The 24,960-nt window shown below is 42.1% G+C and overlaps 5 protein-coding genes across 7 annotated transcripts; 3 read left to right on the plus strand and 2 right to left on the minus strand.

The window, feature by feature from the left end:
- Positions 1-4,099: 4,099 nt before the first annotated feature.
- Positions 4,100-10,905, minus strand: mon2 (Mon2 homolog, regulator of endosome-to-Golgi trafficking). Its single transcript, XM_017251772.3, has 12 exons — positions 10,567-10,905; positions 10,166-10,297; positions 9,571-10,101; positions 8,898-9,469; positions 8,406-8,836; positions 7,290-8,344; positions 6,557-7,210; positions 6,300-6,484; positions 6,079-6,241; positions 5,079-6,016; positions 4,938-5,020; positions 4,100-4,882 (listed from the first exon to the last, which is right to left on the minus strand). The coding sequence occupies exons 1-12, from the start codon at positions 10,684-10,686 to the stop codon at positions 4,689-4,691; spliced, it is 5,058 nt and encodes a 1,685-aa protein (XP_017107261.2). The 5' UTR covers positions 10,687-10,905; the 3' UTR covers positions 4,100-4,688.
- Positions 10,906-11,175: 270 nt separating this feature from the next.
- Positions 11,176-13,809, plus strand: LOC108132447 (beta-1,3-galactosyltransferase 5). Its single transcript, XM_017251881.3, has 4 exons — positions 11,176-11,512; positions 11,572-11,688; positions 11,752-11,796; positions 12,756-13,809. The coding sequence occupies exons 1-4, from the start codon at positions 11,311-11,313 to the stop codon at positions 13,667-13,669; spliced, it is 1,278 nt and encodes a 425-aa protein (XP_017107370.3). The 5' UTR covers positions 11,176-11,310; the 3' UTR covers positions 13,670-13,809.
- On the minus strand, positions 13,774-22,820 carry LOC108132448 (beta-lactamase-like protein 2 homolog). 3 transcript variants are annotated; one of them, XM_070277409.1, is made up of 2 exons: positions 22,804-22,820; positions 13,774-14,925 (listed from the first exon to the last, which is right to left on the minus strand). In XM_070277409.1, the coding sequence occupies exon 2, from the start codon at positions 14,906-14,908 to the stop codon at positions 14,030-14,032; it is 879 nt and encodes a 292-aa protein (XP_070133510.1). In that variant the 5' UTR covers positions 14,909-14,925; positions 22,804-22,820; the 3' UTR covers positions 13,774-14,029. The 3 variants fall into 3 exon arrangements, with proteins under 3 accessions (XP_070133510.1, XP_017107372.2, XP_017107371.2); XM_017251883.3 differs by lacking the exon at positions 22,804-22,820 and adding an exon at positions 15,125-15,188; XM_017251882.3 differs by lacking the exon at positions 22,804-22,820 and adding an exon at positions 15,026-15,180.
- On the plus strand, positions 15,582-22,253 carry LOC108132394 (uncharacterized). Its single transcript, XM_017251808.3, has 4 exons — positions 15,582-16,434; positions 19,460-20,098; positions 20,184-20,477; positions 20,859-22,253. The coding sequence occupies exons 2-4, from the start codon at positions 19,645-19,647 to the stop codon at positions 21,926-21,928; spliced, it is 1,818 nt and encodes a 605-aa protein (XP_017107297.2). The 5' UTR covers positions 15,582-16,434; positions 19,460-19,644; the 3' UTR covers positions 21,929-22,253.
- A 1,007-nt stretch (positions 22,821-23,827) lies between the features above and the next one.
- LOC108132257 (proteasome subunit alpha type-3-like) lies at positions 23,828-24,946 on the plus strand. The gene has a single exon (XM_017251586.3). The coding sequence runs from the start codon at positions 23,953-23,955 to the stop codon at positions 24,712-24,714; it is 762 nt and encodes a 253-aa protein (XP_017107075.2). The 5' UTR covers positions 23,828-23,952; the 3' UTR covers positions 24,715-24,946.
- Positions 24,947-24,960: the final 14 nt, after the last annotated feature.

Consider the following 24,960-nt stretch of genomic DNA (forward strand, 5'->3'; position numbering starts at 1 on the left):
TTTTTGTACAGATAACAAACGACAACAACAACAACAACATGAACATAAACAAAGCCTGACAAACAAGAAACATCAACAACAACAACAACCGTGTATCCTAAACAATTCCTCAGATATCAGATTAAAAAAAAAATACTGTCTCGTACGACTCCCTCATTTGTACTCCCATTTCTACGTTTTCTCCAACTGATTTAGGACTCCTCCTGGTCTCCTGACCAGTCTAACATGGCTTATCCAACAATTGTTGTTAACTATCGAACAATATAATCAGCAAAACAGAATTTCTTGGCACACACGTTTGACTCTCACGCATTAGTCGCTTTTTTTGGGCAGCAACTAAAAGTGAACATCAAATGAAGCTATAAGTTAAGTTACAAGAAAGAACCTTATATATATTATATATATAAAAGAAAAATATATACATAAATAATGCTAATAATAATTACGCGTAATTTTAATTAGTCAAATAAGCCAAAAAGTTACAAAATAAACACATACATACATACATCACCCAGTCAACAGACTATGCTTGGGCGAACTTCAAAAATGGTTCTCTAAATTAGTTAAATCTTAAAAAAATAATAGACAAGTTACTTATTCATTATCTCAAGTCATTTAATTTAATTGTTTTTTTTTTTTGTAAGGGTAAGAACAGTTATGTTGGTAATAAGCCTAAAAGCTTTGTAATTTAAACCAGAAGCGCCTCTTTTCAAAATTTTCAAACAATTCCAATCACTAGTCAACTCTGCAGATCACTGGCAAGTCACACCTTTCGTATGAGTTCCAGCTCTGGCTAAGAGCTATGACTTCCATTACAGAAAGTGTGTCTAAAAGGCAGTAAACTATTTTTTTTGTTTTTTTTTTTGGCCTATAAACCCACATCTAAACTATTTTGTTTTCCGCAGAAGCGTACAGATTATTGTAAAAAAAAAAAAATACAAAAACAAATACGAAAATCAACTGTAGGAGAAACTGTAGGAAAACAGAAAATTGCCTTAGGGTTTCAGTAGAAATATTTAAAAGCAAAACAAAAAAGAATTAACAAATTATTTACCTTTTAAATCATTTCCCTTATCGGCGGCTTCGAGCAAAATGTGTGACTTTGCCTTAATATGGGGGTGTGACATCAACGCCTGCATGAAACACTCTATAAACCAATTATGACTACGGGTAAACACAGATCACCATAAAAATTCAAGAACCGCAAACCAGTTAAGTATTCTGTAATCCCAGCTAGTAACCAAATGTCGAAAACAAAAAAAAAATTAAATAAGTATAAAACATACACACACACACTGAAGCTGTTGGAAGTATGTGGAATCTTTTTGGGATGAGCATAGCTATTAGCGATTCCCCCTAGGAGAGTTAGAGAACAAATAAATCAATTAAGTGCCAGTCCTCTCCCCCCCTCCCCTGCCCCTCCTCATAAAGGATACATTACCGGAAACGAGCTCCAAAACATATTCCAGCCCAAAAAGAAGATTCCACCTACTTTGATATGCTTTTGCGAAAAGTCTTCAACTAAAAATCTAAAAAAAATCTTAAAAAGAAAACACAAAACTGTTTCAAAACGCTAATCGATAAACTATGATTTTTAGTTATTTATATGAATTACATATATACATACATATACATAGATAAAGATAATTAAAAAAATTGAAATTAAACTATAACTAAACATAAATCTAGACAGAATACAAATCACAAACAAGTCAACAGGGCACAGCGCTTCTTAACTATGTTAATTTCGAAAAGCCGAACTTTTTCTAAACCTAAACAAAACCAAAACCAAAAAAAAAAGAAAGAAAAACCAACGCTAATCTTAAAACTATAACTAACTTTTTAAACTAATATTGAAATTGAACCCAACAAAGTGTTCATTAAACTAAAAAAAACCAAATAATTGCATATATACACCAAATGTATAAGTACTTAAAGTTAAACTTAAAAAAACATTTTGTATGGCTATGGCAAAAATAAATCCGAAAAAGCAAAAAAAAAAATATTTAAGCAGATGATGGAGGAAGAGAACCCAACAATTTAGATAAGTAATTTAATGTAAAGAGTTTATTGAATAAATTGAAAAAAAATAAACAACAAATCTTTCATCAGATTTCTAACGAACTTTTCGAATTTCCATTAAGAAGAAACTGCGCTCTTTACGCCTATCTACCGAACTTCTCTATACATAAACATTATATGATATAATTATTATAAATATAATGGAGGGAAACCAGCCCGAAAATCGAAAATCGAAAACCTAAACCGAAAACCGATACTTGAATACCTACATAAGCATACACTTGTTTTTAGCACTAAATTTAATAATTTTGCGTTACTTTTGTTTTAAAGACAAACAAAACTAATTAAACCAAAATAAATGAATACATACATACTATATATACATACATACATAACATATATATAAATAATATATATAAATAGAGTTTTTTAGATTGAAAACCCGAGAAAAAGAGAAATCCAAAACCCAAAACTGAAATCTAAACACTCAAAAATCTCGTCTCATCTCATGGATGTGCTACACTAAATTAGTAACTAAAACTAAAAACTAAAACTACAACTAAACTATTGTTAAACCGTAAAACACACGCATACATACACACACACATAAAATCCATTAACTAAATAAATTACAACAAAAAAAAGAAAACAACCAAGTAAAACTTCGAGAATAAGTAAAAAATTTGAAGCGAAAGGCTTTCAGTTAGAACTTGAAAACAGCCAGGATGAAAATTAGGTAAAGTTGGTAGCTAATCCCAGAAGAGCTAGGAAGAATAAAGGAAGAAATTTAATCCACGCGAGGTCGTTAGTGCAGTATAATAATAAAAAACAAATTGTATTATATCTAAGCCCGAGAAAAAAATTAAAGAAACCGAAGTTAAACATAATACTACACAACAGAAACAGAAAAATGGTTAATTACAAGCGCTAAAAACAAACTAAATAGCTAATCCAAAACGTGAAGAAGATCCCAGGATGGCGGCTATTTAATAAAGTGATTGATAGGGCAGAGTTGAAATCCAACTTTCAGCTAATATAGATTAATAATAAAATCTGAAAAAAACCCAAAAAAAAAAAAAACAAATATTTTAAAGCAAGCGCTTGGATTGTACATTTTTACAAGGCAACTGTACATTAAGCGCCCACGGCATTAAGTAAAAAACAAAAAAAAAATAAATAAAACCAAAAAGAGTTGACAAGCACATAAAAAAATATACATAAAATAAAAAAAAAAAAATATATATATATATACGAGAGAGCAACAGAGTGTGCGGCCATGTGAGGAGCCCGACACACAAGGAGTTGCCTAGCCAGAACGGAAATGAGTTTATTAAATATATACATTTAAAAATTCATAAACAAAAAAAATCATGAGAAGGAAAACCCAAAAAATTCGTTGCATAATATTTAAAAACGAAGGTAGTATTAAACTCGATTGCCTAATTCTAATATTAAAACCGAAAGAAAACAAAACATAAACTATAAAAACATTAACATTAACAGTAATAATAATAATGAAAACAAGAACAACAAAAATGTTATTATACTTATTATACCGATTAAAATGAAAACAAAAACAGAAAACCGACAAAAAAATGAAACAAAACAAATTAAAATAAAAATTTTATTTAGATTAAAATCTTGGGTGTTTTTTGATTACAATACTAAAGGTGCATGGTAAGTAAAGGCTAAGAATATTACGCATACGCCGTGTATTACATGTTGCATATCAAGCATACGTCATGTATACCATGGTACTTATCACGCATACGCCATGTATGACTGCCGTTTTTTGGTTCTGAACAAATTGAAGCAAAATGAAAGCAAACTATTACCAAATACCGCAACGGTTGCCGAGCCAGTCGCCGAAATACTTTGGGCCAGATCCGGGTTCAAGGTGCCTTGTGGTTTAATGCGGCGGTGGGATGCGATAAGGCGCTAGCCCAACACGAGATGTGTGTGCTCAGGTAGCCGGCCATATAAAAACCTGTTGACAAGCACCCGCCCGTCCAAGTCCAACCATCCATCAGGTGTTATAGCGGCAATCTGACGTCATAAATAAACTCTGCTTATCATGTTGGTAATAATAATTTTTGCTTTATTTAAAAACGTCACTACAAAGTTGGTTGGTTGCATCATGGTTAAATGGTTAATATTTGATTCAGATAACACGCAAGTCGTTACTTTAAAATGCGCTACACAAATAGATCGTAGTTAGATTTGTATAAGTGTATAGCTATAGCTAATATAGTTCTTTGTCTTTGCGTCTCGAAAAGGTACTAAAGGAATCTGCTGTCTGCGTTTCCGCCGTCTGCCAAGCGTTTCATTAGGGTTTTATCTTGGTTATTTGGCCTCTTTTTTCGGCAACGCCGAGTAGACGACCTACTATATACTTTATAGCTCAACTACAAAATACTTTTACAAATATATATATACGCATAGGTATGTGTGTAAGTACATAGATGGTGTGTCGTTACATCTATGCAGGGTAGGGGCTAAGATTAACATACATAAATTATCCACAAAATAAATATATATATATATTCAAACGGTTCGCACTTAAACATCTAAGAAAAAACATCGCACAGCTGCCCCCAGCCAGGATCCGCGATCCAAAACTGGCTTTGGATCTAACTTTTGGTCTCTGGGTATCCCTAGGCATACTTTCACTCTTGTCCATTCGATTGTATTGCGTTGTCGTTGCTGCCGGAGGTGGTAAAGGTGCGCGGTGCCTGCAGGAGATCCGTGTACTGGAGCAGAGCTTCGCGCAGAGACCGAGACACCTCCGGAGACGTGGTTGTGGTACAGTCCACCAAATAGGGGTACAGGCCAATAAGCTGATCCCAGGCTGGCTTGTTAACTGTGTTTGGAAAGTGGATTAATATTTATACCATTTTAGGTTTATTTAGTTTTACCCTTTGAGGCCGGAGCTTTCTTCATGGACACAACGAGGGTAGCAATGGCTTTGAGCACAAAGGATATCTCAGACAACCGGAACCTATAGGAAAAATAATTTCCATCAATGTTAAACTATAAATGAACAATAAAATATATACCTGGGCAACGGACATTTTCCACTCTGGCGCTCATCATCATTAAACCGTTTGAGAACCTCTTGGAAGCGATGCAGCAGGGCAGTGACCGCTAGGCGGCCAGCAAAGTCCTTGCCGCCCAATCCTGCGGCGCCAGCAGCACCGACAACTGGCAAAATATTGGCATTAAGGCGATTGTTGTTGCTGGCCGAGGCCTGATCCTCCAGAAGTGAAAACTGCAGCAGGGTCTCAAAGCACGTCTTGGCAAAGATTTCCCGCAGCTTCCAGTCCGATTCGTAGCAGATATTCGTGTCGGATGCAGAGTGGATAGAGCCTTTGTTCAGCAGCACCACAATCTGCATGATGAACTGATGGGGCATCTCGTGGGCATACGGCAGAACCTCGTCCCGGAGCAGTTCGATCACCTGACAGTCAATCGTTTCGTCCAGGACAATCTCCTCCAGGCCCCTATCCTCCACTGTGCAGACGCTGGCCGGGAACAGGAATTTGTCCAATGTATCTGCGAGGTCGTCCCAGAGGCTAGTGAAATACTGAGGCTTGGCTCGCGCCACCTTGAGACCTGTGTGCAGCACTCCAATGAGACTTGAGATGGCCAGCTTCCAGGTGCTGGAGGACAGGCACTTGTACTTCATCGCCAGCGGTGTGCGCAGTGCCTTGACGATGTCGTGTAGGATCTGCTCCTGCACCACCGGCTCCTCAGTGGCCGTCGTCTGATAGAGCTTCACGGAAATACTGATGGACTTCTCGCCGAACGGTATGTAGTTCATGCTGACCACCTCAACGGAGGCATTGTTGGCATAGTGGCCCGAGGACTTGGCGTACTTGTGTTCGACGCTTTGCTGGAACGTAGGTGGGGCGCAGGCAAACTTGCTGAAGATCAGCAGCTGCCGGAAAATGGCGGGAATAAGCTGGCGGATGTGCGAGTCGGGTTTGGTGGCCTCCTATAGATACAAAAGTGAATCAATTAGGTACTGAGATTCAAACCCCTTCAAGATTCCCTAACCTTTTGTATTAGTTCCATGCAATCAAGGATGCCATCGTGCAACGGTGTCAGCAGTGTGTCCGAAACTGTGGACATGATGTAGGGCACTGCATCGGTTTGGACAGGAATGCAGACAGCATTCGTCAGTACAGTACAGAACTTGTCAAAGTCTTCCGCGCTGAATCTTCAAAAAATAAGCTCCAATTTAAAGACTTTTTCTTGTAGTTCAAAAGTTCACTCACTTGACTTGAATGTGCTGAAAGATGGCGGGGAAGATTTGTATCAGGGCGGTGAGGAAGGCCTGACTGGGAATGTAGAAGTCCTCTTGGTTGTCGGCTCCATTACTACTCTGTTGCTGCTGCTTAATGGTCGACGTGGACATTTTGGTGCTCTCTGTGCCGATACTCAACCAAATATTCCAGGCAATCTACTCAGGAAGGGAACATTTCATTATACATGATGGATAAATTATAGCCACTTCCAAATTATTGTTGCTTACAGTCCAGATCTCATCATCCTGTTCCTGTGACGTCTGTGGATCCTTCAGCGAGCGCTCTGGTCGCTCCGTGGTAGTATGGTACATGATCTCCTGGAGAGACTTGAGGGCTGCCAACGATACCTCGCCGTTCTTGCTAAGCGCCGCGTTCTGGATGAACTCCAGGATGAGAGACCAGGCCCGCTCAAAGTCGCCCAGCATCTGGAGCAGTTCCCGCTTGGTGTTGAACACCCGACATACGCCCGAAAGCGTTAGCACCTGCGTCTCTGCCCACTGCTTTTGGGCGGTGTTTCGTGAATGATGGATGAGAATGTTGCCGCTGGCGTCCACCTTCTCGTTGCTGGCCGAGCTGCTCAGAGCGCGGACGTTATCCAGCAGCGGGAAGAGCACCTGCCAGACCAGAGCCTGCCAGGTAGGCGGATTTAACAGGCTGCCGTGGGCCGAGATGGTGGAGAAGAGCGTCTGGCCGGCCGACTTGCGAACCGCCGGACGCAGATCCACACACAGCTCGCCCAGTTTGGCGTACAGGCACATCCACAGCTTGTCGAACTGCGGCATCTTCACCGTGCCCGGAAAATCGGGCAAGATGGCCACGTCCTGCAGCTGCGTGGACATGAGCTTATCCTGATTTTGATTGAAGAAATCCGAAATGTTCCACTGCCAAGATTGAATAAAAATTTTCGTTAAAATCATCAACAAAATCCATGAATTGAAAATCCTGAAACAGAAACAGTACCATCAGACCAATAGCCGTAAGAGAAATATTCAGCTCCTGGGTTTGGGATCCAAACTTCGCCGCTGTGCTGATACACAGGGGCAGACACCGCCAGGGCATCACTGTGAGAAAATCGGTGATGACCAACTGCAAACACTGGAACGCAGTCCGGATGAGTGGCTCGCCGTGATGTTCGTTTACAGCTCCTATGATCTCGATGATAGCCGGCCAGCCGAAGGAAAGAATCTCCCCCGCGGTGTTCAGGATCTGGAGGACGCAGTCCAACTGGCGTTGTCGTACGTCGGCGTGCAGGACAGTGGATAATTCAGATAGTGGGCTCAGGAGCATGGTCTGCAATTCCATATTCTCCTTGAGCGGCGTTTTGTGCTTGAACTGTAGAGCGGATTTGACCAGGTAGGTGATGGCCTCCACACCCCATTCCCGCATCCGTATGTGTCGATGCTGGCAGACTTCCAACAAGTGGTTGGTAAGGGGTCGCCAGAGGACCTTAATTCGCGGCATGTTCACCAGACCCGTCTCCAAAAGCTTGGCCACTGCGAATAGCGAGGGCTCGCGATTGGCGTAAGCCAGTTCCATAGCTTCGTGGGAGAGCTTGCACAGCGCATCGATGAGATGGTGGAGGGCCACATCGTCCAGGTACTGGCTGGACTCGAACAGCTGGCTCAACATTTGTGACAATACCGGCAGATCAGCCATCACGGCCGTTTGTATGCCCACATTTGCCTCAGCCGCCGGCTTGGGCATGGCCTGAAGACTGCCTCCGGTGGAGGGCTTTAGGCCCAGAATCCACACCAGATGCTGCAGGGTTTGCAACACAATGTGCCACGAGGTGCCCAGAATGCCACCGTTGTTGTGCGCCAGAAATAGGATGGCCCGCATGCACTGTAGGTTCTTGTTGGTCAGCATCACTGGTGCCTGCATCACGCTGTGCGGGAGTGAGGCCGACGGTAGTGGTGTGCCCACGGCCACGACATTGGGCCTAAAGTCACCGGAATCCCCGCTGCAGTTGTTTATTAAGTGGCTGCTCAAATCCTGGCTGCCGCTGCGAGTGTGACCTGCGGATAAGACAAGCAATCATATATTCCTAAAGAAAAATAGGTTAAGCAACAAACTCACATCTTAGATCACCATCTGCTTGTGTGGTATTGGCAAATATGGACATGGCATAGTGGGGCGGAAAGGAGGCTCGGCACATGGCCATTATAAAGGCATCACGGGGCTGCAGCTGCTCCAGCATACCACACAGAGCCGCGTAATTTTGCATCGCCTTGAGAATGTTCTCAGTGGTGGCCTCATCAATGGAGGTCTCAACCAACGGAATGAAGGCGCTGAGAAGGGCAGACCAGCTGGAGTCGATAAGCTGCAGACAGAGCGGTTTGTGCTCCTCTTCCGTAATTACGGCGGTGTTATGACTGGGATGCAGTTCCGGTGTGCGCGTAATGACTCCGCCAATGGAGCGGGTCATGTCCAGGAGTATGGCGTGACCCACGGAGATGCCATAGCTATCTGGTATATTTGGAGCATCCAGTTTATCCAGCATTTCCAAGCTGCCAAATACAAAACATATTGCTTGATATGCTCAAAGGGAAAAGGTCTTCGGAAACTTACTATACTGCCTTGGGCACTCCTGGGGCGAATGTGGCCACCAGCGGCAAGTAGGCTCCTCGGAACATGAAGCCGCACTGGTTGTTACCCGACAAGGCGGTCAGCGTGGTGGCCATTCCATTCTGCTGGCCATTAAGCATTGTCGAGGCGTTGAACAGGGAATAGCGAACATAGCTGCCCATGGCAGCAATCATGTCGTGGACAATGTTAGTGGCATGGTTCTTCAGATCGTATGACTTGCAGAAGAAGGCTATCAGCGAGGAGCGGGTCACAAGTTTGTGGATGACCTCCAAGGCCAAGGCGCGCTGCCAACTCGGCTTGTCCGGATCCAGAAACTTTATGATCAGGGATAGGAATATCTCGCACTCGGTGACCAGGATGGTGTGGTACTTCTGAATAAGAACAGCCACAAGGCGTAGTAGTCGCATACTTATCGGAAAATATGGTTTTTCTGCTGCGGCCGGAGCATTTCCGTTGCTGGGGGCCGGGAGCTGTCGGTGCTTGACGTTCGGGGAAAACAATTTGATGACCAGGGCGCATACCCTCTCCTTTAGCAATAGTCGGAAATCGTTGCTCTACAAAATGAAAGATAAGGTTTGTAAATAAACGGTTTCCAGTTAAGCAGCTTATAATGTTTGTATTGATTAGGTATCGATGACATCTTAGGAAAGCATACCTCGTGGAAAACTGCACTGAAGTTCGTAAGAACTGCCTCCAACAGCTCCAGGCCGAATGTTCGCGTCATCTCGGTCATGCCCACCAACCAGAAGGGCTGCTCCACGTTCACCAGCTGCACCAGGTCCTGAAACAGCAGAAAAGCATCCGAAGCAAACGTCTGCACATCCTGGCCACCGCCATCGCCTTCAGCTGGTGGTTGTTGTGGATGTTGTAGGCTGCTCACAGAATCCTTCTCCAGATAGACACGTTCAAAAACCAGGGACACCAACTGCCGGATTGTGGCACCGGCTGTGTTCACAATCGTGGGATTCTTATGGTAGTGCAACCGAAAGCACAGGACCAAGGCCTTGGCCAATGTGTCTCCATGCACCACGGTGTTGGTGGTCAGCAGAAGGGTTACTGTTTGCAGGACCTTAACCTCCTCTATATTGTTTTCCATAAGGGTCCACAGAGCGTTGGTGATGTACAGGGCGCCCTTTTGATCCACCACCTGCTGGGTGATGAGGCGTTGCATCATCCCAAGACAAAACTGAAACAAAAATATATATTTTTAATAAAATTTCACAAAATTGGATATTTAATTTTCGGTTTACCTTGATGATCTTGAGATCCTTTGTCTCGCATCCTTGGACGAGGGGATAGAGTATCTGGTTTACGGTGTAGTAGACCGAGTTCTGCTGGCTGCTACCGGCGGTGCAGAGCTTGGAAATAGCCTCCTCGCATGCCTGACGATTGATTTCGAGGGGGGAAACGGTAATGAAATGGAGAGAGTTAATAGCCATGTGAAAATGTCATAAAATCAATTTCATTTGCGGCTGCTATCAGTTTCATAATTGCGTAGAATAAGCACAGGTGGAACCAGAGCAAACGAATGCCCCACCCCCCACCTTACCGCCGCACCACCTTCCATGTAAGTGGGGTGGGTGACACACACATCGTGAGACATAATATAACAAATGCAAACCGAACACGTCAGCAGGACTTGCAGGCTTACCTCCTTGATCTGGGGATACTTCTTCTTGGTCTCCAGCGAAAGGGTCTTGAAGTCCGCCTGGAGTGCCTCGACGAACTTGTGGACATCCTGACCACCGCCCCCCGTGCCAACGAACGACATGTTTCTCTAGCTGACCCACTCAACTGGCTAGCACTGCGGCCCAATGACAAACGACACTCAGTGTACGGCAGGCATAACAATGCCCGGTGTAAGTACGGCGACCGATCAACGCTTATGCATATGCTCAACTCCGGGAAAAGCTTGGAAAACTGTAACAATAATACCGAAAGCCGTGAAAATTTGTGATTCGATTTGACAGCTGACGTACACAGTGGAGGACAGTGTTGGTATGCGCTGCGTGGTTAACAGCGCTGTTAACAGCTGTTAAATATGTAAACATTCCCATGTAAATAAAGTGGGTCGCAGGACAAAAAGGATATAATGCCAGCTTTTAAGGCTAAAAATCATAGTATTTCCAAGTTAAACCATATATATAAGTTAAGACATAAATAAAGTACATAAAAGAAAAAAATGAATGTCGAAAAGAATCAAAAAGCCCGCAATATTAAATATTTACAAACATGAAAGTATGTCGAGTATGCTTTTTAATTTTTGATAAAATTATTCAACAAAAATAATCAACATGATTATTATTTTGCTACCTACAGGTAGAAGGTCAATTCCGGATTGCATCCCCTGGTCATAGAAGGGAAATCCTTTGGCTGGGAGTTGGCGCTTCTAAATATGGCGACGCGCCTTGTGCGCTCTTTGGTACTCCTAGTCCTCGTCAGCCTGGTGGTATACTCATATATATCAAAACCTCGTAAGATTGTAAATATAATTCCGAAAAATCCAGTTAAGATCGATCTCTCCGAAATCATATTTGAAAAATCAATGAACGACAGTCTATTGACGGAATTGGATGCTCTCCAGACAACTCATTTTAGTAAGAATATAGTCATGGAATTATATATATATCCTGCATTTAATAATATTTACTTTCAGGCAACATAAATATCAAAATAAATGAATCTTTGGATGCAACTGCCCCTAAACAAATTCCTTTAGATTATAAGAACATATTGAACAATACCCTAAAGATCCATTCAACGGAAAAGCCTCGTGAGATATTTGAATATCCTTATTACCAATGTTATTACTCTAATATGTAATATATAATTCCAGATGAAAAACATGAAGATCTTCCAAAATCCTCACTTCAAATCATAGGTAAATTAAATAAAAAAAGTTTTTTAGGAAGTTTTAAAAAATTATTGCCAATTATAACTCCATTCTGGAGTAGGATACATAAAATAGGTTACGAGATCCAGAAAACAAAGGGTTCCCCCGATTCCCACCATTCTGCATCAAAATCCTGAGACAAAATATTTTTCAGATTTTTTTTCCATTTTTATGATGGGATCCCTTGAAAATGTGGTTTTCCCTATGTGGCCCACCGATATGGCTATATCTTTCCCAATTCTCATCCGATTCTCAAGCGGAGTACCTTAAACGATTTCTAGATCGATTCCCCACCATTCTGCATAAAAATCCTGAGGCAAACTATTTTCTAGATTTTTTGTCCATTTTTCTGATGAGATCCCTTGAAAATGTGTATTTTCCCTATGTGGCCCACCGATATGGCTATATCTTTCCCAATTCTCATCCGATTCTCAAGCGGAGTACCTTAAACGATTTCTAGATCGATTCCCCACCATTCTGCATCGAAATCCTGAGACAAAATATTTTTGAGATTTTTTTTCCATTTTTCATGATGGGATCCCTTAAATATAGGATATTTCCCAATATGGCCCACAGTGATGGCTATATCTTTCTCAATTCTCATCCGATTCTCAATCGGAGTACCTTAAACGATTTCTGGATTAATTCCACACCAACCTGCATCAAAATCCTGAGACAAAATATTTTTTACATTTTTTTTTCCAATTTTCGAGATGGGATCCCTTGAAAATGGGGTTTTCCCCTATAGGGTCCACAGTAATGGCTGTATCTTCCCAAATTCTCATCCGATTCTCAAGCGGAATACCTTAAACGATTTCTAGATTTCTCGATTCTAATACCTCAATACCTCATTGAAGCACTTTAAACTAATATTTTATGTTTAAATTGATTTTATTTTAGTTCTTCAGTTTTCTACATTTAGTAAAACTTGCAAATATTTTATCTAGATATAACTTCCGAATATCGTACAATCAGATTCTTCAATCCAAAAGAGTTTTGGGAGTATCTTAAATACAAACAGCAGGCCACCGATATCCCATTGGCAAGTGCCACCTATGAATCGGGTCACCGGGACAATGAGATTGATGCGGAGAGAATATGTCCCAAAAGTGGAGCTTTTATTAAACTCCTGGTGCTAATTACGTCGGCACGGAAGCATGAGGCACAACGAATGGCCATCCGGCAGACTTGGATGCACTACGGCAGCAGGAGGGACATCGGCATGGCCTTTGTACTAGGACGAGGTACTAACGCAACTGCAAATGAACGCCTTGATCGGGAGAATATGATGTATGCGGATATGATAAGGGGCAACTTCATAGACTCCTACTACAACCTCACCCTCAAGACGATCTCCGCTTTGGAGTGGTCGCTGTGGCACTGTCCCCTCGCAAAGTATATCCTCAAGACGGACGACGACATGTTCATCAACATGCCCAAGCTGATGACATTTATTGACACCCTTAGTGCCAAGCGAAGGATCTATGGACGCAGAGCCGAGAACTGGATGCCAGTGCGGAACAAACAGTCCAAATATTTTGTATCCTACCGACAGTTTACTGCAAGATTTTTTCCTTACTTCACCACTGGTCCTGCGTATCTTCTCACTGGCGATATTGTGGGCGAATTATATGCCCAATCTCTGGCCACTGCTTACCTAAAGCTGGAGGATGTCTTCCTGACTGGCATCGTGGCCGACATTTTAGGCATCCCGCGGGTTAATGTCAAGGAGATAGCCAACACCAATACGAAGGCGTGGGCCTGTCGTGTTCGTGATAGAATCACAATTCACATGGTGTCACCCAATGAGCAGTTTGATTTGTGGAAGAAGCTGTTGGACACTTCCATCACGTGTACTTAGCAAGGATATCCATTTTCTGTTTGTAAAATTTTCAAATATTTAGTCCGGAGATTCCAGTTGTTCATATTGCATTATTGAGATTCTAGATGTACAGAATGTATATATATATTTAAAAGACAAAATTGAATTGTAGATTTAATCTTGTTGTACAATTTTTTTTAAGAATATATACATATACAAAAAAACAGAATTTAAAGATAAAAAACTGTAAACAAATTATAATGGTACAAGCTATTAAAATATCATTTTGTTTACAATTTACAAAAACGAGTATTAATATCCTTAGCTAGCATTAAGCAGGAAGAATCTCCAGCACTCGCTATTGCAAAACGTGAAGATTTTCTGGAAGACCAACAGCTCTTAAAGAGCACTGGTTGCACGGTATGAATAAAATTTCTCGTTTTCCGACTCAATGACATTAAGTTTACCCTCCTTGGCCAACTTACTAAGGTGATGGTCTACATTGTAGGCGGCTGCGGGCCATAGATTTTCGGGGGTTTCTTTGTACACCTCCCGCACTACGTCCATGGCTTGCCACCGTTCGTTGGGCCGCTGAACAAAGTACTGCAGTATTTGTGCCTCTCGCTGGTTGCGATGGTTGATGTAGTACTCGATCTTGCCGATCGGTTCTTCGATGACATTACCGTGGCCTGGGAAAATCCTCTGCGGTTTGATATCCAGTATCTTCTCAAGGCTCTTCATGTACTCGAAAAGGTCCTCGAAAACGGCAGTTCCCTCGCCCAGGATACAGTCGCCGCTGAAGAGCGTGCCCTCGCTCATGGCCAGCACTACGTGATCAGTGGTGTGTCCGGGGGTGTGCACTACCTTAACCTTTGCTCCCTCGGTGGCAAACTCCTGGTTGTGGGCCAGTGGGTGCAGTTTTATGTGCGTCGGGATTTCGGGACACACATCTGGGGCGTCTGTTCGTCCATACTTGAACACCCGGCAATCGTTGTGAGCCAAAGCTGTGCCCAAGATGCTCTTCACTCCGCCAACATGATCGTGATGCCAGTGTGTCAGTAGGATGGTGTCGATGGAGGCCTTTTCCTGCTTCAATACATCGTTTAGATGCTCAATATACTGAGGCACGTCCTCGTCGCCAGTGTCGATCAGGATTCGCCGGTTGCCACTTCCCAGAAGATATGTGTTGGTTCCTTGCAGGGTCATCGGGCTGGGATTGCATCCCAAAATCCGGATAACGGAGGAACTGAGTCGTGTTACGGCAGGAATCAAGGCCATCTTGTCATTAACAGAACCTTGAGGAGATAATCTTAACGATGATTACTTGGCACAAAATTGTGATAAAATAAGCAATAATTGAGGGAATGAAATTAATTATGTTTCAAAAATACATACACAAATGGAGGACAAGGACAAATAATTGTAGTATGTTAATCTTATATATTTCTTTGCTTTATTCTTAATAGAAAAACATTTAAAATTTAAATTTTAGACCTTTAATATTGTGTTGATAAACTAGAATGAACTTTGGAAGCCGCTTGTTTGCTTTGGATTTGAACAGCTGGAAGGAACAGTGTTGTAAATGGCGTTAAATAGAACCAACCTAATAGCGGTATCTTAAAAAAGCAAATTTATTAAAAATAAATATGTACAATTAATTAAAAACTTTAATTGTGATTATAAATTGAAACTTATATTTAACATTAAAAAAATAGTAATATTTTACTTACACTTTGTATAAGTAATTAAAAAGTATAATAATTTTAATTTCTAAGAAAACAAAGAATGTAGAAGGAGAAATGATATTTTTTATCCTTTTTCGGACGAGAAGATATCGAAAGGACGAAATATTTTAAAACGTGTGATTCGTTCGTGTGATACATCCTTCGCATGACCCCTGGCCACACCAACACTCTTGAATATTGTCCAACACCAGCCAATTGCATACCCCGCATATAAACCTGGTCACTCTGTCACTAATGTTGAGCTAATACAAATCGTTGCGAGTGGGAGTAATGCATGGCCCACAAAAAAAGAGGAAAAAAAAATTGGAATACGTGCGGGCGCTGTAACGCAGCCCCCAAAAAGTGTGTGTGCAAAGGCAAAGCCTCAAAAGTGTCATAAAAAGGCAGTCAGGAAGGCTGCCACTCGCCGCGCAGAATAAAATTTGCGACCGAAAAACTTAATCGAATGCGAAAATAAATCTGTTTCTGTGGTTGGTCTGTGGGTCCATGGGAGCAGCAACAACAACAACAACAAAACGCGACTAGTTTAACGCATAGTGGTACGCTGAGGCGTTAATGCTGCTTATTTATTTTTAAAACATGCTTCGCATGACTAATGAAACGGGTTGACGGGTTATTAAAAACGAAAATACTCGGTAAAGTCGGAAAAAAAACTCCCAAGGCTCACACATACATCTACATCCAAACAATATTTGTGGTGGCGCCTGGGGTCCAACAACACCAACAACAACAACAACAAGTACCATAAACCCAACAATTAGCCATCAAAAGGAGGATTACAGAAATACCAACAATATTAACAGTAAACAAACAACCTACAATTCATCATTGTTAATTGTCAACAAAAGGCAAAATTTATTAACGCTAACTAAACACTAAAAATAAACGCAGCCAGTCCCCAACCGCCAACCGCCAGCCACCAGCCACCCCAAGCCAGCAAGTAATTATGCTTGACCCTGGTCCAACAATAGCTATATCCGAATCCGCAGCCGCATCTCCGATTCCCGCAAAGGAGAGCCACCAAAGCTGAGGCGAACAAAAAAAAAATAAAACTGGGAGGTAAGTCGAGGTTTGTTGGGCCCGAAGACACCTAAAACCAAAGGCAACCAAACGGAGACAACAACGCAACGATGACGGTGCGTTGCCTAGGGTTTTGTTATTTTATTAACACACATCTACCGTGGTGTTTGGTTGGGCAACAATGCCACCAGCTAGCCGAGCCAAGTCGAGCCACTAGCGGTCATCACAGATTTCCAAATCCCATGGCCGGACATTGCACCACATGGCCGTGCGTAGTGAGATTTCATTAACACCAATTAACCAGTATCTCTCTCAGTCTTTGATTTGGTTCAGATTGGAAAAACCAATGCATACAATTATGTATCCCATGGCAATTATCCAATATGAAGAAGTAAACAACTGAGATCGGAAATAAATATTTATTTATTAAAAAAGAAAGCCCTTGAAAGTCACGAATATTTAATTAACATCGCATTTCTTTCTGTGATTTGTAAGTTTAAATTTTAAACTTTAAATATATCTATGAATTCCACTTCTCTTTCGTATCTGATGGATAGATTGTAACCAAAAAAGACAAATCACATAGCGTTACTTTGAAAAATCAGCAGAAAAGATTACTTCCGCAATAAAATTAATATTTGATTTTTTATTCAAATTACTCATTGTTTGGATTATTCTCTTCCTATACAAGGTATCATGACTCAAGTAATCCCCGCAAGGAATTCAGGACTAGTCCAAAAAAAGTGTCCAGTGGGATGCTGGCAGCTATGATTGATAGGAAACCAGCTGAAAGATAGTTTCGAGACGCCCGAAAACCCGTTTGCAGACTAACCGGCGATTATCTCCGGTTCATTGTACTTATTAGCAGAGACGTCCAAGTGGGGGCCACGTACAAAAATAAAGAAAAAAAAAAAAGCATAACCGACCACCAGCCAGATTGAAAGCTCGAACCCACTTCCGCTCTCCCTGGTCTCTCATTCTGCTCCACGGCCCAGCTCCACGAGCAATCTGGAATGGCTGTTTCTGGGGTTTCTGGGGAATTCGAGAGTTACACTCCATCACATTACAAGCTCTTGTCAAATTTCACGGCTCTTTGGGCAATTTCGCACACAATTACGAGGCAATAAAAAAAACAGCAAATGTCGGAACATTTAAAAAAATTACTCTCAAACAACTGGGAAAAAAATCAGAACAATTACCAGCTAATTCTAATAATTGAAGGCAGTTTAAAAAAAAATATTTAAAGGCCTAGTTTAAGTAATAAATTATAAATTGTAGCTCCATAGAATCCTAAAGGAAGTGGCAGCCCCGATAAGCGCCATTCGGCGATAAAAATAAAGAAAATTGTGTGTCAAACAACCCCTTTTCTAATAAAAAAAATTAGCATGACCTCGAAGGGTGAATCATCTTCTTACCGATAAGGAGCACTTTCACTTTTATTTAGAACAACAATGGGCTAATCTCTTATCAATCCATTGCACGTCACGCTGCGGCTTCCAATATACTACAATCCCCTTATTAGCTTTCGGGTTGTGCGTCTATTCTCTTGTTCAGCGATAAGCGCAGAAAAAAACACGATACCGCATCATCATGAGAGTAAATCTAAAAAAAATTCCATTATAATTGTACTCGCTGGCGCTTCTTGCCAGTTTCCCAGAAGGGGCGGTATACGAGCCCGACTAGACCGGCCGACTAGTCACGTCGATAGAGACCCCTCCGCTGATTAGGTTTATCATCAAATTTAGTTGATTACCCCCTAATCATCTGGTTGAATATTAATGCGAATTTTTGTTTAATTAAACATCCTATCCTGATTGTTTAATAGTTTGCTATAAAATTAGATTAGATTTAATTAAAGTATTTAAGGAGTGAAGAACCTGTATCAGAGTCTTCAATTGACAGAAGCTTAAGTAGCTTAAATAAAATGAACCCTAATAACCTGGAAGATCAATTTTGATTCCTTTTGTAATGTCCCCCAAGTGCTGTCTTATCGAAAGGCAATTAAGTTATTCCCAGTGACGCATTGGGGATTTCATGGGCAGCGTGTGACGGGTCGGAGTCGTAGCGAAAGTGCTTCAAAAATAAAGTTATGAGGGCCTGTCCTTAAGTTTTATTGATTTCCATAACGAACTGTCGGGCTCAGCCAAGTGGTTCTATTTTTATGACAGGCCCAGTGAGGTAGTTTCTTAAAATGAATATATACAACTTTAGTCCGCTCCTAAGAAATCAATGAACGTTGAGATTCGATCGCCCGATAAGCAATCTAATCGTCGGACCAAGACCAAAACCAAGACCAAGACACCAAGTGGCTCCCGGGGCCGCTGGTCAAGAGCCTGGCCGAAGTTTCTGCGTCGTTCTGTTCGGTTGGGTTTCTCTTCACATTTTCGGAATCGGGTCAAGAATGCTGTTGAGCATGCAAAGTGGATACCGGGCCCAAAGCGATGTCGTGACAATTCTGGATGCTGTCTGGTCGCTGGCCCACTCCCTGTGTGCGTGCTCTCCGCTTTTGGCCAATTCATTAGCCAAGGGAGACTATGGTGTGCTCCCCAAGTGTTTCCCCCCAGTCGTCAGTCGTCGTCAGTCTCATTACCATATAAATCACTTACCGATTTACTGGCGGTTTTTGTGCCTATTTTTTTAAGTGGCTTACTTAGGAGTAGGGTTTCTACATCTTGTGACTTCGGGCAGTGCAGTTCTGTAAGTGTAGAAACTTGCTATCAGTCTGTGCAGTCTGTCGTACACTCTCTAAACAAATATTTAGATATTTGCCACCTCCACCTAGTAAGGTGAACAATAAAGCTTTACCTACGTGAGCTTCGACTTCGACCTTTAGTGGTTCTATAATTAGATGGAGTTAGAAGTAGTAGATCTTATAAGTATATAATACAACTTTATATATGTATACTATATGTACTCTATACTATATACATGAATTTCTGTTAGGTTATCCAATCCCTAAACATCTCCCTCAGTTCCTGATGTGCCTGGTTCTGGGTATGGGAGGCACTTAACAAATCAGCAGAATCAGTTGTTTACCTTAATGTCTCGTCTGTTCTCATTGCAGTCGCACCGCAAACGTTGCAAAGTTCGCAAGCGTTCCATTCGTAACCGTAATACTCACAGATCTAAAAATATACAAAAAAAAGCTATAAACAATAATAATAGATCGAAAAAATTGGAGCAGAGTCCAGACTGAAGACCGAAACTGAGACTGAGATTTGTCGAGATTTCAGCGAGATTTTGGAGACTATGATGGCTGGCAGTTTGCACAACACGCGCATGCTGCGCTTCCTTTTGGTCCTCATCGTGGTGATACTCACTATTTTCATCTACGCCTCGTACTCGGCGACGGGGAACCTATCGCCGAACCACATACACCCAGCCGCGTCGCCGCCGCAGCAACTAATCGGCCAGCAAATACTCCAGAACGCCAATAGCACAGACAAGGAGTACGGCCACCGACAGGCAGCCACCAAGGAGTCTGGCGGTGGCAAGATAGTGAGCATAAAGGCGGCGGAGATCCATGAGATTCATCGAAAACACTCGCAGCACCGACTGCCCACCATCGACGAGGATGCCCTGCTCGACGGAGGCTCTGCCGGTGCCAGTCCCCAGGTGGGAGGCCCCGAACTGACGCCAAATATCATGGCGGAGGAGCTGCTGGAGGAGCAGCAGTATGGCCAAAGCGTTGATGGCGTTACCGGTGAGTCTACATGGGCTACAGACATGCGCCCTGTTATCGCGTCCCCGCTAATCATGCTAATAAATTGAATTGAATCCATCTGCAGGTAACATCAACAGCAGCACCAACAACAACAACATCAACAGCACTGGCAACAACACTGGCGACACGTTGCTTGTCAAACAATCAGTTCCTGTCCCACAACAGCAACCACCTCAGTCCCCGTCCGAGCCGCAAGCCCAACCCGCCCCACCCGACACGGAGCTTCTCATACCAACATCTAATTTACAAAAGTTCATCGAGAACGCCGATAAGATTCTGAAGAACATCACCTCGAGTAGCAGCAGCAGCACGGGCACTGGAGCTGTGGCACCCGCTACAGGAAATGACCAGAACACAGGTTGGAAGATTCATCAATTACAATAAATTAATTGATTTTTGAATGGAGTTGTCATCCGCGTCGTTCTGTTTATTGCGCCATCGCAGCGCCACGTAAAAGTCTAGCATTTGTTTATCAAAAAGGTAGTGCCGACGTCGCACCCATTTGGGTGGCTCCCCGGCGATGGCGCACATCGTGTGCAGTCAGCTAATATGGCGCGGTATCGTCTTTCATTATGGCAGCACTGTAAACAATCACAAGTACGGAAGCTATTGGGTTGCATCTGTCCGGTAACCATCTGGCTGAGGGGATTAATTAGAATAGGGTTTCACTCTGTCATTTGTGTTTATAAATTAAGGTTCTACGGCCAGCACTAAAGCGATTCTTTTGTTTCATTTTCAGAAAAGGGAAATCAACCGGAGGTGGTGCAGATGAATTTGGCGGATGGCAGGCTGGAAGTGTTTGAAGCCGAGTCCGAGAAAAAGGAGCTACAGCCGGCGTCGAAGGCGATCCAGGAGATCAAGGACTCAAAGATCGAGACAAAGTCTGCGAAACCACCAGCACCCATTGTAAGGACCACAAAGGGTGGCGCTGGCAGCAAGAGTCCGGCCAAGCAACCTAGTGCTCCCGTGGATCCGTCGAAGGGAGTGCCCACCGAGCAGCTGTATGAGCCAGGTCACCTGGACGACGAGATCGACGCGGAGCGCATTTGCCCGAAAAACGGAAAGTTTATCAAGCTTCTGGTTCTTATTAGCTCCGCAATGTCTCACGAGGCGGCTAGAATGTCCATACGACAGACCTGGATGCACTACGGCACAAGGAGGGACGTGGGAATGGCCTTTGTCCTCGGCCGGGGCAACAATGAGACTCTTAACAAGGCCCTGACGCAGGAGAACTTCATATACGGAGATCTGATACGGGGCAACTTTATCGATTCGTACAACAATCTAACATTGAAAACGATCTCGACGTTGGAGTGGGCGGATCTGCACTGTCCGAAGGCCAAGTACGTACTCAAAACCGATGACGACATGTTCATCAATGTGCCGAAGCTGCTGGCCTTCCTGGACAAGCACAAGGACAAGCGGACAATATACGGCAGGCTGGCCAAGAAGTGGAAACCCATACGAAACAAAAAGTCAAAGTACTACGTGTCCGTGGACCAGTTTGCGGCGGGCGTCTTTCCATCTTTCACGACGGGACCGGCCTATGTCCTCACCGGGGACATCGTGCACGAGCTGTACGTGCGATCGCTGAAGACCGTCTACCTGAAGCTGGAGGATGTCTTCACCACGGGCATCGTGGCCCAGGCACTGGCCATCAAACGTGTGCAGGCCAACGAGTTCGTTAACCGGCGCATCTCGTTCAATCCCTGCAACATCCGCAACGCGATCAGCGTGCACATGATCAAGTCAAACGAACAATTCGATCTGTGGAAGAAGCTGCTGGACCAGACCACCAAGTGTAAATAGTATTTTAAGTTTAGGGTTTAGTTCTTCGTCTTAAACGAATCAATAGGAATCGGAAGTGTAGCAAAAAATAGGGAGGTCTGCAAATATATGTAATATGATACGAGTATAGATTGTTTAGCAAATGCAGCTATAGAATTATAGGTATAGTGTAGCCTCTAAGTCCTAGGAATATCACAAATTTCGCAATTTCAACCATTGCGAATACCTTTTAAAAGATTCTAGTTTAATTTTAGCATTCTGAATGCCATTATTTAAATGATAATTACTGAGCGATAACTGTGGTTATATCTTAACACTGAATATATGTCTGTATATCGAGAGAAAACCCCCAAATTGTGTTTTAATTACCGATCATTAATCACCCCGGAAATCGACATGGGGATCTGCCTAATAAATTGCCGAATAAGTACTCTTGTTCTCCCGACCGTTAGCATTTGGGTTCGTACATGCCAACATTTTATGGTGGTTATCAAAAACAAAAACAAGTTAGACGGAACTCAAGTGCTCAACTTTCTTCGAATTGGCCAAGACAGCCAGCTGGGTTCGGGTTTTGCGTAGTTTCTTTCTTTTCGCCGGCCACCAAGATTTTTGTCTGATAAGACCGAAGTTGAGGGTCTTGCGGCTAAGCACCTAGACTGTGTTTATTATTGAAGCGAATGGAATTTTTGGGGAAGTGCATGAAAAGTGTGAATATTTGGCAGGTATTCCTTAACACAAAATGCGATATAATTGACAGTTGTTCACGTTGCTCCGGATCTACGTGACTTAATTGCAATTTATTTGATTTCAGGTTTTTGGTTGATTACTCATTTAAAAAAAAAACCGGATAAATTATACAAGTTATTAAAGTTAAGTGTTTAACTGGAGCTCTTTACCATGAGTTTTTTTTCTATGATTCACTGTATTGAATAATATTTACGATGTGAATTTTTATTACGCAGAAAGTAATAGTAGCCATAAAAATATTTTAATTTAATTTTGGAAAAGTCCAATAGAGTAACTGAAAGGTAAACCGATGTCAAAATAATATAACTTTTCAAAAGAAATTGCATTTTTCTCACAGTTTACTCTATTTAAGTGGTTATTTGTTGAGCAAACAAATGCCAGACGGAGTTCCTGTTAATTTTACAGCATTTTTTTATTAATTGTTGAAGGTAAATAAGATTAATGCACTTGATGCTTCTGGTAGTTAAATGTTAGATAAGTGCTGACATCCGATTGATAAGCTTCAATTGTTACTCGTTTTTTAGATAAGAATCGTGAGGAAGGCTACTTTAAACGTGTTGGGAGTAGGTTAAGCAATAAACCACCAATTACAGAAGAAATATAGGAATACCCCAAACCAGAAACATGCTTCAGAGGCGTTTGATTTCTGGCGATATCTATGAAGGAGACCGAAACCGATAGAAACAAGAAAGCGAAAAAGTTTATCGACTTTAAAAGAAATCTGGCGTGTAAATCAAGACAAAATACGCTTTTTTTATTAATTGACTGATATAAACCCTAATCGATACCCTTGTAGCTCATGGTATTTAACAAATGTTAACAAATGATAACTTGGTAGCTTACATGCTATATAATAGATGAAATAGTGACAAATGTTAGACAAGCTGATGACATCGAATTGATAAGCCCCAATTGCCTTCCATTTTATGGATAACAACCGTAAAGTTAAAAGATGATATGCTTGGAATAGAAATACAGAACAGAGTAACGTAGTTTAAAAACATTTTTGGGGTTACGCCGCCAAAAATTTAAAATTCCTGATGAAAGCCCTAAAAAAAAAGGGTTCTAGGGATGGGAATTAAAAAAAATTAAACGATAACTTCAAATCGATAGATTTTGATGGAAGCACGTTTTTCAAGCAAAGAAAATTTTGTCGCATCGAAGCCTTGAAAAAACTGTCAATTCATCCTCTGCTCTCAGTTGAACTAATTTTTCAGTCCACAAGCAACTTTTCATCAGAAAACCACTTACTTTCTTTATAATTTGAATATAATTTCAATTCCAATCGAATCACAACAATGGGTTCCACTGGCACCGGTTACGACTTGTCGGCATCACAATTTTCCCCGGATGGACGCGTCTTCCAGATCGAGTACGCTTGCAAGGCGGTGGATAAGAGCGGCACCGTCATCGGTTTGCGGGGCAAAGACTGCGTCGTCCTAGCTGTGGAGAAGATCATCTCCAGCAACTTGTACGAGGAAGATGCTGGCGGACGGATTTTCACGATTGAAAAGAACATCGGAATGGCTATAGCCGGGCTATTGGCCGATGGAAACTATTTGGCTGATATTGCCCGCCAGGAAGCGGCCAATTTTCGTCAACAATTCGATCGCACCATCCCATTGTCGAAACTTTGCGAACGGATTGCAAGCTACATGCACGCGTACACTCTTTACAGTGCCGTCCGACCCTTTGGGCTTTCCATCATCCTTTCCGCCTGGGATGAGACGAGTGGACCCGAGCTTTATAAGATTGAGCCCTCTGGTTCCTTTGTCGGCTACTTCTCTTGCGCTAGTGGAAAAGCAAAGCAGCAGGCCACGACGGAGATGGACAAGCTAAAACCAAACATGGCGGTGGAAGAGGTCATCAAAATGGCCGGCGAAATCATCTACAAGGTTCATGACGAACTAAAGGACAAGGACTTTCGATTCGACATGGGTCTGGTGGGCAAGGAAACCAACGGTCAACATTGCATTAATCCTAGCGTCTATACTGATTTTGCCAGGAAAGCCGGTGATGCTGCCACCAATGAGGACGATAGCGACAATGAGATGCTTTAGGCGTCTCTGACATGGCTGATCTGGGCATAATTACATAAAACTACTTTAATATTCTATGCTTTAGTTTAAAAGTGTGACTCTTTACATTTTTCTATCGCATAGATTATCACAAGATCATCACAAAACAGAATTGTGACATACTTTTATAACAATTAACACTTTGAATTATGCCTAAAACAAACTAAAGATGTTTTAAATAATAAAATAATGGGTTTCCTCTGAGAACGACGAACTTACGAATTTATT

The sequence above is a fragment of the Drosophila bipectinata genome, chromosome 2L (genome assembly GCF_030179905.1).
Source record: "Drosophila bipectinata strain 14024-0381.07 chromosome 2L, DbipHiC1v2, whole genome shotgun sequence".
NCBI classification, from domain to species: Eukaryota; Metazoa; Arthropoda; class Insecta; order Diptera; family Drosophilidae; genus Drosophila; species Drosophila bipectinata.

Excerpts from the sequence above, each read along its gene's own strand:
- LOC108132257 (XM_017251586.3), top strand. The coding sequence starts at position 23,953 with ATGGGTTCCACTGGCACCGGTTACGACTTGTCGGCATCACAATTTTCC.
- LOC108132448 (XM_070277409.1), bottom strand. The coding sequence starts at position 14,908 with ATGGCCTTGATTCCTGCCGTAACACGACTCAGTTCCTCCGTTATCCGG.
- LOC108132447 (XM_017251881.3), top strand. The coding sequence starts at position 11,311 with ATGGCGACGCGCCTTGTGCGCTCTTTGGTACTCCTAGTCCTCGTCAGC. Across the intron at positions 11,513-11,571 it reads TCTCCAGACAACTCATTTTA|GCAACATAAATATCAAAATA; the intron begins GTAAGAATATAG and ends ATTTACTTTCAG. Across the intron at positions 11,797-12,755 it reads ATCCTCACTTCAAATCATAG|ATATAACTTCCGAATATCGT; the intron begins GTAAATTAAATA and ends TATTTTATCTAG.
- LOC108132394 (XM_017251808.3), top strand. The coding sequence starts at position 19,645 with ATGATGGCTGGCAGTTTGCACAACACGCGCATGCTGCGCTTCCTTTTG. Across the intron at positions 20,099-20,183 it reads AAGCGTTGATGGCGTTACCG|GTAACATCAACAGCAGCACC; the intron begins GTGAGTCTACAT and ends ATCCATCTGCAG. Across the intron at positions 20,478-20,858 it reads AGGAAATGACCAGAACACAG|AAAAGGGAAATCAACCGGAG; the intron begins GTTGGAAGATTC and ends TTTCATTTTCAG.
- mon2 (XM_017251772.3), bottom strand. The coding sequence starts at position 10,686 with ATGTCGTTCGTTGGCACGGGGGGCGGTGGTCAGGATGTCCACAAGTTC. Across the intron at positions 10,298-10,566 it reads AGTATCCCCAGATCAAGGAG|GCATGCGAGGAGGCTATTTC; the intron begins GTAAGCCTGCAA and ends ATCAATCGTCAG. Across the intron at positions 9,470-9,570 it reads TCAGTGCAGTTTTCCACGAG|AGCAACGATTTCCGACTATT; the intron begins GTATGCTTTCCT and ends TTCATTTTGTAG.